Raw genomic sequence first — 15,526 nt, 5'->3', positions numbered from 1 at the left:
AGGATATTCCTAAAAGGTTTTATCTTAACTAAAATTAAGAAAAGCTTTAAGAAATTTAGTGATTCACTTATTTGAAATTATTGTTACAAATTATGAAAGTATTCCTTCTTATATAAAAAAAAAAAAAAATGTTCCGCATATTTTAAGAAACCCTAGTAAGTACAAGTTAAAGTTTAAGTTACAGTGGCGGCCTCATAGGAGGGTCGTCACAAATTTAAAATATGGGGAGCAGATTGGAGATAGGGGTCTGCGAATAAAATTAATAAAAAAAAGATTGTTGTCTCAATATAGAAGCCTGTAAATGACAGGAACAAATTTCGTCCTTTCAACAAGAAAAAAGAAAAAATTATAGCTCTGTTTATTTTACTGTTTTGAGTTTAGAATTTGAGTTTTGTTACAGTAAAAAACTCTTAAAAACAGTCATATCTAACTTTTTACTACAGTAAAAAGTTTTCACATAAAATCAAATCTCAACTCGTATTAAAAACTCAAATGCAAACTAAATGGATCCTATTAATATTCTATAAGCTCTCACGGTCTCACCCTTTTTTTCTCACATCTTTCTCTGCCCAACGACATAAGATGCAGGAATAAAAAAAATAAAATTTTAGGACTAAACTAAAAAAGGGTTAAAACAAAGATAAAAAATAGAGAAATAAAAAAATTTTAAGGCAAAAATAACGTAAATAAAGAAATAGACGCCGTGTCTAGAATTGTTCTGATTTTTGTTTTTCATATTTTTTGAGAAAGATAAAATGAAAACGATTACAAAACAATGTTTGACACTATTAAAGATAAAAAAACGGAAATGAAATTGATTGTTTGGTTTAGTGTAAAATGGGAGAGAAATGAAAAATGACTTTTAGTCATTTTTCATTTTTTATTTTCGTTTTCTCCTCTCTCGAGTACAGAGAGAGACATTAATGTGTTTTTATATAATGAAAACAATCTCTTGATAAAACTATCAAACGCATTTTTAAAAATAATTTCTGTCTGAGATTAAAAAATTTTCATTTCCATTTTCATATAGAAAACAAAAAATCATTTTAGAACGAGTTCCAAACACGCCTAGAGTTTCAGAGCAAAAAAAAAAATTTTAAAAAAGGAGTAAAAAAAGGCATATATGAAAAAATAAATAAATTTTAGGATAAAAAGAAAAAATTTCAGAACAAAAATAAAAAAAGGGTAAAAAAAGACTAAAATGAAGAAATAGATAAGTTTGAGGACACCATTAGAAAAAAAATCCAAGTAGGATATCTGTAAAAAAAATAATTTGAACAAAAAAGAAAAAAAAAGATATAAAAAGACAAGAACGAAAAATATAAAATTCTGGGGAAAAGTAAAAAGAAAAATAAGATAGAAAGAAAAAAAAAAAAAAAAAGAATTCAACAAAAACGAGCGTTTTGTATTTTTTTCAACCTTATGTCTATGTATGATACCAGTTTTGAGTAGTTAAAATTACTTATTGATTCTATTATAATATTTGAAAATTAAATTACCCGGATTCTAAATCTGATCATTATAAATCATGTATTTCAAAATTAACGACAATACATTTCAGTTAAATTGACGACCACAATTCAATGAATACGCATACTACTATGTCACTTCACTTATTTGAAATAAGGGATACATATTTGAATAGAAAATATACATCGTCATTTTTGTTGCACATTTTCTTTGCTAATGGTACATTTACATATTTTTGTAAGCATAACATATTACATTATTGCCTGATACAATTATCCCACCTAAACCATCTGCCAACATCTCCAGTTGTAAGTATGTTATTAACAAAGAACCTGACAGACTCGTCAATTGATTAACACGTTTGTGTCATTTCTTCAACCAAAAAATAAAAATAAAAATCTAACAATAGGTGTTCCTATCCGTAGCAGACTGAAGATAAAACCTATATTTATAATAATAATAATGTTAGAGATACTAAGTTAAATTTCAATTTTTATATATCAATTGAAGTGATATGTGAGTTTTTTTTTTACATGAATGGGTTTTTAAAATATTATCAAAATAATTAATGAGGAGAGATTGCATATACTAATAAAAAGATAACTTGCATGTCACATTAGTTAAAACGCAATAGTTGATAATTCATGCATGTCTAATTCAATTGCTTAAGTTAACATTGAAAATTGCTTTGTAAAGTCCACCAAATGGGGTGCGTTAGAATACTAACTTCTTCCTCTTCTCCGTTTTACTTTTAATTATGGTATTTTGCGTGTTTGTCTCTTGAATTTGTAGAGTTTCAGTGACTTACCTCTTAAAACTTCTAATTTTCAGCGACTTACCTCTTAAACTTTTAATTTTGACAATTTGCCTCTTGAATTTCTAATTTGGGCAACTTGCTTCTTGAACTTCTCATTTGGTTTCTCAAAAAAGAGTAACAATGTTCACAAGAAAACTCAAAAGTTAATATAGTTTTCCGGGGTGCAATAAAAGGCAAGCAATGGCATTAAGTAATGTAAATTCAGTTAAGAGATTATAAGTAGGAACTTTTTAGGATTTCATAATTAAAATTCAATTAAAATCCTAACAGTTATTTAAAAAGAATAAGAAAGAAAAAGTTTCCCTCTTTTACAGAATTGATGCTAGGTTCACATTACGAGAGTTTAACCTGAGAGGTTATTCTAAAAATGTTGAGAAAGGGCAAATGTGCAAAGTTTTAGCACTTAGTGGAACAAGTACAGAAAGCCCTAAGAAGAGTTAGGATGGACTTGAACTACAAAAAATTACAAGATCTAATGGTGGAGAGTACATAAAAGAAAAATATATGAGAGAAAAAAAAAGGGGGGGGGTCTCATTTTTTTCTTGGTTACTTACACTTGTTTCACTGCATTTCTCATCAAAAGCTAATATAGCTCAAAGTATTTCGTTCAAGAAATTACCTTTTTTTCACTACTTAGCACCTAGAGTACACTAGAAGTTTAGAGAATTTATTATGTTAATTAGGTTGTACTTATCAATTTAAAGTTTCTGATAAATACAAACGAGTTTAGCGCAATTAGCTTCCACTTTGAACAGGATTAGAAAACTCAAATTTCAATAGGTTATCGTCATCTAAACACGTAGAAATACGTGCTTATAATAATATGGGGTGAACCAAGACTAGGCAAATTGAGAATAATGAAAGAGATGTAAAAGAATGGAGGAAAATATGAATACTACTTTACATGAAGATAAGATAGAGTTAAAATGTAACAAGAGAATAAAACGAAAAGGGAAATGTGATTTCAGAGCCGGCAGTTTTTGTAGTCTAATTTGACAAGAACTTGGCAAATTACAACAATCTTTAAAAAAAAAGGCTGAAAATCAGTTAGCATCTAAGATGATTTTTTTCCCCCCCTTTTCTTGCTGCAAAAGTATATATCCAAGATGATTGCACCTGCATGTTTAAACTCTAATGGGCAGCATCTTCTTCCTCACAAAACTTAGTATATTCCTTAGGACCCAACAAGGATTCTAGCTCCGCGGGATTGCTCGGCTTCACCTTGATCATCCATCCGTCTTCATACGGGCTTGTGTTGATCTTCATGTGAACAAAAAAGTGACTCAAAAAAGTGTAAAAAAACCAATAAAGCAAAAGAGAAAGCAAGTCCAATAGAATTCAACAGCACTGAATCAGGTTTCTAGGATTTACTGTTATCCCATTTGTTTTGCTGGTTTGAATCACAGTTCAAACCTTTTTGCTACGGTATTTTATCTAATAAAAAATTGACTTTATGTTTAAACTTATAAACCAAACAGGCATTTAGTTTCGTAAAGATAAAAAACTTCATTGTTTTTTTTTTTTTTTTTTTTGGCTCTTATATTCAATAGTACTATTCTTGGAAACCGAGTGATTGAGCTAAGAAAGGAAGAATTACCAAGCCAGGTGATTCACTAAGCTTGGAGTTAACCTCGACAACCTCGCCGGAGATCGGAGAATTTACATCACTGGTTGCCTTCACACTTTCCACTGCTCCAAAGCCGCTACCTTGGGAGACTGAGGCCTTTCGTTCTGGCAGCTCCACAAACACTACCTCCCCAAGATGATCCTGCAAAATGCACACTTGAAAAGCTTCAAATTTCACTCCATTTAGTAGCTGAAGATCCAAATTAAGAAGCTCTATTTTGAATAATTATGGAATTTGGAACAACAGAATGGCACCACTTTCCTGTTCAAATGCCATATATCAAAGTGCTGAAAATGCAAGTAATCCAATACAACAGTAATACAACAAATGCCCACAAGACATATCCCAATGCATATCCAATCATACTATAATCAAAAGTCATAAGTAATGAATATGAATTAGAAATCAATTTCGAATATGAAACATTGCTCAGCTAATTAGTACTAATTACTTGCTTGTAACATACCGCAGTGTATTGCAACCTTGTAATAACCTACAAAGGAAGAAGTATCTAGAACAGTTTTTCCAGAGAATTTTGTGGTAGGGTATGAAAAGAAAAATACCATACCCGTAGGACACAATTCTTAACCAGACAAAATTAGATACATTTTTTCAATGGTGAGATCAAATTAAATAAAATATGACAATTTAAGTACCGAACCTTATGAGAACTTGACAGTAAAAAATTCTCATAAAGTTGTAAATGGCATATACAGATATACTTGAAAGAACAAAAAAGAAAGATAAAGATCTTGTCCACATGGGGATTTGAAGTTATACTGACCTGGGCGTGATCAGTTATACCAATTGTAGCAACTGAGCCCTCATGCTTCACCCACTCATGTGAAGTCGCATACTTCAAACCATCCAAAACTGCAAAATTTTTCAACATAACAATATCATATCACAAGAAGAAAGTAAAGCTTCAATGGGTCGGTTTTTTTTTTTTTTTTTTTGGTGAAGAAATTAGTTCACATACACATATAGATATACAAATGTAGAGAGAACCCAGTAGAGTATAGGGAAGAAATACCAGTTGAGAAGCATCTAGAGAGAGAAAATGCAGGAGAGAGATGAGCTTTGGAAGCACAAGAGATTCTGAGTGCATTGGCTGTTGAAGAAGCCCACATTCTAAGTGCCATAATTTTTCTCTCTCTCTTGTGTGTTATCTTTCTGAGTTTGATTGGTTATATATAGTTGGTTGTGTTTATCTTGGATGAATGGTGAGAAACAAAAGCCTCATCCTAAGACCTCGAATGGCACAGACCCCTGTTTTTCATTTTACTAACACTTTGCATATGCTATTTATTTTTCCATAAATAAAACTATCAATTAAAAAAAATCATGAAACTATTTTCCAAAATTTTTTATGTAAAATATGTTTTAAGAATTTATAAATAGCAGTCTTTTTTGCTGGTTATAATTAGTAGTCTTTTAGAAAGGCTGCTAAAAGTATTAATTTTACTTTTTTTTTTTGAAACGTATAAATTTTACCTCTTTAGCATCATCAAATTGATACATGTATGTTCTTATTCGGTAATCCAAAAAAAGAAAAAAAAATCATTTGATAAGTCGAGAACCTATATAACTTCATATTAAAACTTGTCGTTTTCACCCCTTATTGTTATCAATCGTTTATTGCAAGCAACAATAAAACGACTATAGTACTAAATAATAGACATAAATGATAAACGGTATGTGACTTTTCAGTTTTCACAACGCTAGTAATTTTTTTGTTTTCATAGAAGGATAATATCCAAAACACTCTTTTGTGTTTTGTTAAAATGCCACTTGGCTCTTCTTACGATAAAATATTATCCTTTGTATTTATAAAAATAAATCCAATACACCCCTAAAGCAATTAAATTTTGTAAAATATTAAATTACCAATCTTTGTCAAGTACAATTTAAAACATTATTAAACCAAAATGTTAAATAAAATCAATTTTAAAAAATGAAAAACTCTTTAAATAATTGAAGTGTTTATTTGATTAGAATATCTACTTGAGTATTTTTAAACATTTTTTATTTAATTTTTTAGTTAAATCATATCTAAAATAATATACATTAAAAAGGATAATCATGACATTTTTAAAAATTAACTGCTTCAGAGGTATTTAAGGTGTGTTTGGTTTGAGGTAATGGAAAGGAAAGGAAAGGCAATTCCTCTGCCAAGGTCCGAATTTTTTGTTTGATTGTCTCGTTTATTTCACCGATTTGAATTTTCAGTTTTAGGTTTATACAGTAAAAAGTTCTCAAAAAATGTCACATTTAACTTTTTCTGCTACAGTGAATAGTTTTAAAAAAATATCACATCTCAACTCAAATTGAAAATTTGAATCCGCGAATTCAACAAGGCCTAAAATTTTTTTATCAAAAAGGCCTTTCATTCCCATTCACTCATTTTGGTGGAAAGACCATTCATCCCATGATCCAGTGGAATTGCGATTTTGACGTTGGTGGAATTATTTTTTCCCTGACTACCCTCTCCATCTTCTGAACACGAAGTACACGAAAATCAAAACCCATATGTTCTTCTTTCTCAAATCCAACCTAAAATTCACGTTGAAACTCCACCTTCGGAACTAGCGTTGAGCACCGCCGGAGATCATCGGAGTTCGCACCAAGCGGCGCCTAAATCGACATTCCACTGTCGAACTGAAGCTTCACCGGCCGAGTTTGGTTCTGTCCATTGTCTTTTTTAGTCTGTCAGTCTTCTTCCTCACAACAGAAGACAATTTCAAGAGAAAAAATTGATGGTTTTGTACCCAGATGGAAAAATTCCTTTGAAATTGAAGCCGATTTCGTTCTATTGTTGACATGAATTTCATTTCTATGTGTTTGTACGCAGAAATTGATGGGTTTCTTTTTTCAGATTTAGTTTGTTCAGATTTTTGGTTTTTCAGATATGAGTTTGTTCTTTAAAATGGTTTTATTGCGTAGTGATTACAGATTTAGAGGTGTTCTTTGATTATTGTCATTTTTTAGATTTGGGGTATTACATAATTGTTCTTAGACGATTATTTTTTCCACATTTGGGTAAACTCTGGATTGTGTTTTTTCATATTTTGTAGTTGTTCTTCGGCAAAGAAAATTGTATTTTGAACTTGATTAATGTTGAGAACAATCACATGAAAAAAGAACCAAAAACAAAAAGAACATTGATTATGTAATTTGACTTTTTTATTAAGGGCAATTTTGTCAACACACAATCAAAATGAAGTCATTCCGTAACTTCAACCGAACAAAAGAATTAATTTTTGTCTTTTTTTCTGATGCATTCTTTTTTATTCTCATTTTCATTATCATTACCATTATTATTCCGTTCATGTAATCAAACGCACGGGTCTACTTTTATTAAGATACTGGATGTTTTAGACATTTAAAAATAAAAGAGACGAGAGTGATATTTTGCAAAACACAAGAGATACTTTAGGCATTTTTCCTTTCATAAAACAACAAGAAAAAGATAATTAAATTAGAACACAAGATAAAATCATATCCTTCTTTTAACACGACATGATTTACATGAAAAGATGTATAAATTTATTTTTAAAATATATGATATTTTGGTGTCGTACTAACAAAAAGACGTATTTTCTCAGGAGACGACATAAATATTATCATTTGACAAGAAATATATGTGACTTCTCACAGCATGAAAGCTAACGTTGATCCCCTATAAAACAAAAAGAAAAGATACGACGTGGAAATCATGAAAGACAGAGATCCTTATTTTCTGTTTTTTCTTTTTTTTAAAGATAAGTAAAGTAAATCTGGAAACGACAAGAAAATCATGTCATTCTTTCATGAGGATATGAAGAAGAAAAATGTTGGTGTAGCTTAAGCGACATTCTCATTTCGTGTTGTTTCAATAAACGACTTTATGTTTTCTGTCGTATGTTATAAAAGACAAGAAAAAGACATACTTCCAAGAAAACAGCCTAAAGATGAATTGATGCCACTTGACGTTTTCATTACATGAAAAATAGTTCAAAGTTCTCAAACGACCAAAAGAGACAAGCAGCTTCAAAAACGACATGAAAGAAGATCGTGTTGTTTCTTGTCATTTATTTCTTGTGAGAACATGTTCTATTCCCGTCATTTGAAAAACATGATCTTCTTTCACTATTGTTTTCATCAAAAAAATATGATTTTTTTTAGTACGTTGGGGACACGAAGACCAAAGACTCATTTCTTAAGAAAACAAAATGAGAGAATAAAATCAAACGACGCTATTTTCAACTGACTGGATCTATCATGTCGTTTGGAAGTCCCAAACATGAAACAACATGATTTTTGCGTCATTATGTCTAGAGACAACTGATGTTTTTTTTTTCGAGGAAAATTTGAAGTAATTTATTTAGTAAATAACCTATTTATTAGAAGGAACTTAAATTATTTAGCTATTAAATTTTTTATTGACGGTTATTTATTTCATATTTTTATAAAAAAAAAAGGGGACAAATATCTCTAAAAACGCTTGTAGCTTAAATTTTTATATTTGACCTTTTAATAAAAAAATTATAATAATTAAAAGAGTATTAATTAAAAATAAAAAATAAAAATTTTAAAACAGCAATTTTTATCCTTTTTAAACCTTGCTGTTACTTTATTTATTTGCCGTAAAAATATTATTTACTTCAATTATTTACCGTGAAAAATGTCATTTACTTTTTGTTTTTTTCCTTGCAAATATATATTGGTTCCATTCAATAAAAGATGACACGACAAACGGAAACTTCACACGGGAAAAGCAAAACTCCGAACAGACGCTTGCCGTTGTACGGACACCGGAGAGTTCTGGTGGTCGTTGGCCGCATATACGGTATGGGAGAGATCGTTGAGAAGAAAGGATTAAAACCCATAAACGACAACGACATTAATGGCGACGACGACCCCAAAACGACGACGAAGAATACGGTCGAAATCGTCGTCAGAACCGTCGGCCCAGCTCGCCCCTCTCGTCTCCGCGTCCCTTCTTCCATCAAAGTACGCCTAAAACCAATTTGGGGTTTTTTTTTTCTTTCTTTAAATAGAATTTTGTTTGTTTTTTTTTCTGATGATTTTCAATTCTTTCGCGACTATAATCATATACCCTTTTGGTGAATTGGACCCTTTTTGCACTAGAAGATCTGGATCAGCGAAGAATTACTATCAGTATTAAGGCTACTCATAGAAAACAAAATTAGTGCTGAATTATTCTGATTGAGTTTGCAATTATGTCTTTAATTCACTTTTTTTTAATGCTACATTATGTTAATTAATTGGGTTTGCAATTGAGGTCTCCGAATTATTCTAATTTGTCTTTAATTTACTCTGTTCTACATGTTAGTTGGTGAATCTTACATGTAAGTTTTTATTTTACTATTATATCTACGATGATTTCATGTTATTGACAAAAGTTCCGGGTTTTTTTTTTTTTTTTTTAATGTGTATTTTGGCAATTTTGAATTTTTGGGGCCAGCTTTAGTATTTTGTGTTTCTATTGAAAGTTATTAGTCTATTAGAGGTTAATGCAATTGTGAACTCTTCTATGGAAATAGATGCTTTCTACAAAGTCATTGATTCATCTTTATGAATTTTTCAAGCACTTTAAAAGTTGCATAAATTTGTTGGTTCAAGATGTTCTTGGTTTTACATCATAATTTGTTGGTTCAAGATGTTTTTGGTTTCACATCATTGATAACGTTCCCCCCCTTTTTCCCTTGCAACTAGGTGCATGAGTTGAGAAAATTGATGGCTGGGAATAACCATTTACCGATCGAGAATTTGAGGCTTATTTTGCGAGGAAATGTTTTGCACGACAGTAAAAATGGCGAGGATGCTTGCCTGCAACTCAATAATGGTGGTATTGGTCTAGCTCATTACAAGTTATATTTTTAATACAACATTTTTCCTTGTTTCATCTGGCTATTGTTTGTCTCACATTGTTTAAGTAGCTAGTTACTTTTCATTTTCAGATTCTCTAATTGTTGCTGTGAAACCAAAGCCGCCAAGTAAAATTCTACGGGATGGATTCGATGATGACGACGACGAAGAAGATCTGGTACAAAGCGCTGAGTGTTCATATGGAAATAAATTTTTCTCACCCTGTATATATATTTCTTCATTTTTCTTTTTTTCATTCTCATGTATTTATTTGGATTCCAGAAGTTTCAGCTTCCACAGTCATCAAGCAGGTGGAAAAGGACGCTTTATTGTTTCCTACATGACAAGTTGACGCTTCCCGGTAACCATTAAAATGAGCTGTGCTTATCTATATAGATAATATTATATTAAATGATGTTTTTGTGTTTTTATGTTTTTTTTATTTTTTATGTTTCATTGGTAGATATCCTTTTGATGGCAATTTTCTCTCTCAGTCTAAAGGCGTGGATTATTATCATTATGTGGTTTATTTTGGCTCCTGTTGCCAATAGATGGGGCCTTGGCCCTCTATACGTAAGTTTGCTCCTCCTTGTTAGTCTATGTTGTTAATGAATATATGTAGAATCCAGTTTTACTAATTACTTTTGAACTTACATACTTTAAGATTTATCACTTTTCTCTTTTTGTTAGTTTCTTTATGTATGAATGATTAGGGTCTCCTCTCTTTATTTTATATTTTTGGATTTTAGATGTTAAAGACCAAGGACACCAACTTTATGTTTTAGTTTTTGGATGTCAAAGCCCATTTTACGAAAGACCTAGGACTGAAATCTTTTTTCTGTGATTATTGGTCTGACGCCATCACTATTGAAGCTATGTGGAAATTTTCTCACTCATCCATTCTATCTACTGTATTATTCTGTGTTTTAAATGGTTTAATCTAACTTCAGAGCATGCCGGCTTTATTTTGATGAAATCTAGAAAGCAAGTGGAGAAAAAGAAAAAATTCCCACATAGGCCTTACAATTGTAGAGAGGAGAAATCATGTGTAGAGAAAAATGTAATCCAGCTTAGTAACATATGTATAACTCGTTGTCATATTCAGGGTTAAGAGTGAGGTTAGAGAGAACACTATGAGAGTTAAGGGTGAACCTCTATAAATCTTGTGTGTTATTGTTTGTTTGCTTCTTTTCTGCGATTTTGTTGCTTTCAATAGTGAAGAATTAGGGCCTCTAATTCTAAACACTTATTTATTAAGTGAAATTCATGGAAAGAGGTGAATAAACGAGGAAGTTTTTGCTTTGGTGACTTTAACAGCTGGGTAGATCATAGTGTTGTCTTGGGATGAAAGAAATGTACAAGACAATCTAATTGACTTGTTGGCAACTTTCTAAGATGGATTCCTTATATTATTTGTGATGTGTTCAGATACTAGGAACAGGCTTCGTCATCATTCTCCTGAATCTTGGAAAACGGCAACCTGGTGACGTCAGGTATCGACATTTGTGATGGATTTTGTTGCTAAAAATATTGTGAATTGAGCTCCTGCTAAACTTACTATATCTAAAATGATAAAACTATTATATGGCTTCCATCATTAATTAACAAATCTAATGCAAATAAATTACTTTTTTTTGGAAGAAAATATGTTATTCTTATGTTTGTATGTGTTTATAGTTACTTCTGTGTTCAGTGTTTTGTCTCCCAAACATTTGGAATAGAAATGGACTAGCCATCGATTTATCCCCTTGGGGAACTATTTTAAGTTATGTTTTTAACATCTCCATTCCCAACCATATGAATCACTAAAATTAAAGCATTCATTCATGATCTTACTTTTCTTCATTGTTGCCCAATACTTCAGTGCCTACTCCATCTTCAATGAAGACTTTCAAGAGCTTCCCGGAACACTTAACGCAGATCGCCTGGATGGGGACATAAGGGCAGGCCGGTTCTGAGACCGTGACACACTTAACGCTGCTTGTAAAAGCACTTCTGCGATGGCATTGGTCTGGTTGCCGCGTGTTCTGTAAGATTTCAAGTGGGTTTTATTTTTTATTTTTATTTTTTTTCCTTTTCTTCTTTTTTGGATGTTATCTACCTCATGACTAAAAGCAGTAAAGAAACTAGTGTTTACCTGTAGAGTCTGATCCATAGGTACACATGGAGAATGCTATGCTTGTTTATGACCAAATGAATGAAAACATAATTTTTCGAGTATTGCCCTCCAAAAAGAGCAAGAAAAATTGAGTTTTTGCGATCCGACATGTCAAACAGAGACTAATAGGCATAAGTTTTACCGTTGATTAATTTTTCATTGGTTAGATCTGCTGTAGGAATAACTCTATGTGACATATTGTAAATTTTTTATACGGACTTATACAAATCTGACCGTTAAAAAACTGTTCAACGGTTAAAAAAGTTATCCCCACTAGTGAAGAAAATAACTTACTCCACGGTAAAGATTCTCTAATGATTGGATCTCGCGTAATTTATTTATTTATTTATTTTTTGGTACCAAGCGGTATAAGCGAATTTTCATTTTCCTTTTCCAATTTATAAGTGTATTTTACTGATTGACAATTAAGAACCCATTCATTAAATTACTTGGTATAAAAATCTTGATAGATGATTTTAGATACCTAGCATTGTCCTAATTTTTAACGGCATATCCTTTTAGCGGTTGGTCTAGTGGCTGGTACTCTCACTGGGGATTTGGAAGGGGCGGGCATAGTGTTGGATGATATATCATTTTTTGGAAAGTATTGCATTGTAAGACCATTATATGGACCCTAAAAGACTTTTAACATAAAGAGAAATGAGATAAATATCACTTAAATTATATGGGTTTAGATTTTTAATCTTTATTTTTTATTAATATTTTCAAATAATTATATTAATCAGAAGAGTGTTAATAAAGAGAAAAAGATAAAATTCTAGTCCGGAGTTATGGACTCTAAAGTTAAGATCACTAATTTTCTCCTAACATGAAGATCTAGGTCCCGCTGATTCTAGTTTAAAATTCGAGTTTTGCTACAGTAAAAAGTTCTCAGAAACAGTCATATCTAATTTTTTTGTTACAATAAAAAATTTTCACATAATATTACATTTCAACTCGAATTAAAAATTTGAATTAACAAACCGAACGGACAACTCTAAAAGAAGGTAGAAGAACATTGATATAGAGAAATTTACTCCAACACGGAAGGAGGAGAGATTCCCTAATCTTCAGACATTGCTGAACTTACCTTTACAGTGCAGAGATTTGGATTTTTATCATTGACTCTTCATTAATACGCTTGACTAATGTAGTTATTTAACTAAAAACGGATTAATCAATGGTAAGGGTTTGGATTACCCTGCATTTTTAAGGTATTTTTCGCCTTTTTCCTTTAAATAAATAAAGATTACGTGGGCCGTGGAATGTGAGGGAAAGGACCCAAGATTTTGTTGGGTTGGGCCTATATTAACTTCTGTTATGTGTAGCATGGGGCAAATTATTAGGAAGACGATTCAAATAATCTGTACATCTTAATATGGAGAAAATTATTAGGAAGACGATTCAAATAATCTGTACACAAAAGGAGGAGTGATACTCTTTTAATTAATATAGTTATTTGATTAAAAATGATATTATTAATTAAGAATAAAAAGTAAAAATTTAGATTCATACACTCTAAAAAGTATCTGTCTCATTTAACCTCTTATATATTTTTGTCGACATTAACAACGAAATGACCTGATTGAAAGATTCTTGGGTCCATTTTCATGAGTCAATTTCTTCATAAGATTCCATGAAGACAGACAATTAAAAAAAAAAAAAAAAAAATCTAATGAGCAGATATTACTATAATCACGCTCGTTCTCATTAGCTACCTTTGGTCAATCTCCTCCATCTTTTCTTTTGAAGAAAATCATAAACACGAGGTAAATGTGAATCACATGTCATAATAATAAAAATAAAACAAAACCTTATCCTACTAACAAGACTCGAATTTCCTTTAGCCAAAAAAAAAAAAAAAAAAAAAAAAAAAAAAAAAAGAGGACTCGAATTTCCTTTTTGTACAATTCAAAATCATATTCTTGGCAGCTAGTTTTTTTTTTTTTTCTCTAGTACTTGTCTAAATTTCAATTTCATTGGAAGGTCGGTTAGGTGGTTGGCCTTACAATTTTTTTTGACAAAATTGCAAGAGAAGTTCTAATTAGGTCCCCACCACAAAAAAGATAGCAAAATGAGAAAGAAAACAGTTTGTACCTTTTTGTCTAATAGACCAAAAAGAAAAAAAAAATAAAAAATTTCAAATTCTTTTAAATTAGGAGTCAAAAACACATTTTCTTACTCTAAGAAAAATAAACACAAGAGTACAAGAAACAAATCAGCGCAAGCACAAATTTATCTACTTGTTATTGCTACATAGGTGGAAGCATAAATTAAAACCACTTTCTTCAACTTTCCCTCCCCACTCAATTGACTCCATTAAGTTTTTGAGAATTAAAAAGCTTGTTTGTGAATCCAAAACTTTTTCACCTTTTTTGACTCCATCAATTTTCATGTTTAAGAATCCCAAGTCCAATCAATACCATACCTGCACATTGAAGTTGGCCACTTTTCTACTTGCCCTCAATTAGAGAAAATTGACTTTTAGTTTGAGAATATACAAATAAGTAATTGGGATAAATACATAATTATATTTTAATTTTTAATTTTTTATATTTTTTCAATTTATTTCACTAATTTTCGGAACTGCAAAGGCTCCTTATTTAAATTTGAGAAGTATGTTTATCAAATTCAATCTGTACTTCTATAACTTCTATGAATTGAGAAAGAGCTAAAACAAGATGTATATATGTAACTAACCCATAAGTAGTTTAACAATGACTCAATGGACAAATTAGCAATAGTCGCGATGTTATATTAATGCATGCCGTGTGACGAAAAGGATGTGGTGGGATGACACTAATTATCTCTTTTTTTTCATTAGCAAAAATAAATAAATAAATAAATAGTGCATTTTTTTTTTCTTTTTATCGGCTAGATTAGTGATTCAACAATGTTTAGGATACCAATTGTATTGAGCGCCACACAAAGATGGTGTTTAACTCTAATTCCTCCGTTACTTTTGTGTGTGTAGAATCCTTAATAATATTTTATTCAATTTTAGTTTTTTCTTAGGATTTATTCAATTTTAGTTAACTCACTTTAGTGTGCATTCAAAGAAAAGAATGATAAAGTTAATTAAAATGTATTTCTTCTTTTTCTTCTTCTTTTATTAACAATTTGGCATTGGTACTCTGACAAAGTAGATAACGAAGAAACAAAAGTTGGATAAAAATTCGTACCCCCCAGCTTTTACGAGTTAGTTTGGTAATTTAAAATGCAATGTCTAATTCGACATTTATATAACAAAATCATTGATTTCCAATATAATGTTATATTTAATGACAAACTTAGTACAATATATGCTAAATTTTAATATTATTTCTTATTAAGTAATATATCGACCTTTTCCCTTTATAATTACAAACAACATTTTATTATGTTTCAGTTATTTAAAAAATCAAAATTTTCATTTACAAAATTAAAATCTAAAGTTTAGTCTAAGCTACCATTTAAAATCTCGTTTTGCAATGAGCATAAAATAGGATAATGCACTAAAAATGTAATATTTATACAACTTTTTTGTCAAATATAATATTGGCATTACAGTATCAAAGATTAGCTTAAAACATTAAATCCCTAA

The 15,526-nt window shown here is 30.6% G+C and overlaps 2 protein-coding genes across 2 annotated transcripts; one reads left to right on the top strand and one right to left on the bottom strand.

The window, feature by feature from the left end:
* Positions 1 to 3,164: 3,164 nt before the first annotated feature.
* LOC21406072 (glycine cleavage system H protein, mitochondrial) lies at positions 3,165 to 5,084 on the bottom strand. The gene is made up of 4 exons (XM_024170752.1): positions 4,948 to 5,084; positions 4,699 to 4,787; positions 3,885 to 4,055; positions 3,165 to 3,547 (listed from the first exon to the last, which is right to left on the bottom strand). Exons 1-4 carry the CDS (start codon positions 5,054 to 5,056, stop codon positions 3,419 to 3,421), a joined length of 498 nt encoding a protein of 165 aa, XP_024026520.1. The 5' UTR covers positions 5,057 to 5,084; the 3' UTR covers positions 3,165 to 3,418.
* Positions 5,085 to 8,636: 3,552 nt separating this feature from the next.
* On the top strand, positions 8,637 to 12,005 carry LOC21406071. The gene is made up of 7 exons (XM_010106049.2): positions 8,637 to 8,906; positions 9,633 to 9,765; positions 9,878 to 9,963; positions 10,068 to 10,146; positions 10,249 to 10,358; positions 11,214 to 11,278; positions 11,650 to 12,005. Exons 1-7 carry the CDS (start codon positions 8,637 to 8,639, stop codon positions 11,741 to 11,743), a joined length of 837 nt encoding a protein of 278 aa, XP_010104351.1. The 3' UTR covers positions 11,744 to 12,005.
* The last annotated feature ends 3,521 nt before the right edge of the window (positions 12,006 to 15,526 follow it).

The sequence above is a fragment of the Morus notabilis genome, unplaced genomic scaffold, assembly GCF_000414095.1.
Source record: "Morus notabilis unplaced genomic scaffold, ASM41409v2 Scaffold69, whole genome shotgun sequence".
NCBI lineage: Eukaryota > Viridiplantae > Streptophyta > Magnoliopsida > Rosales > Moraceae > Morus > Morus notabilis.
Note: the sequence above shows the minus strand (reverse complement) of the source record. Positions and strands in the feature narration are given on the sequence as shown.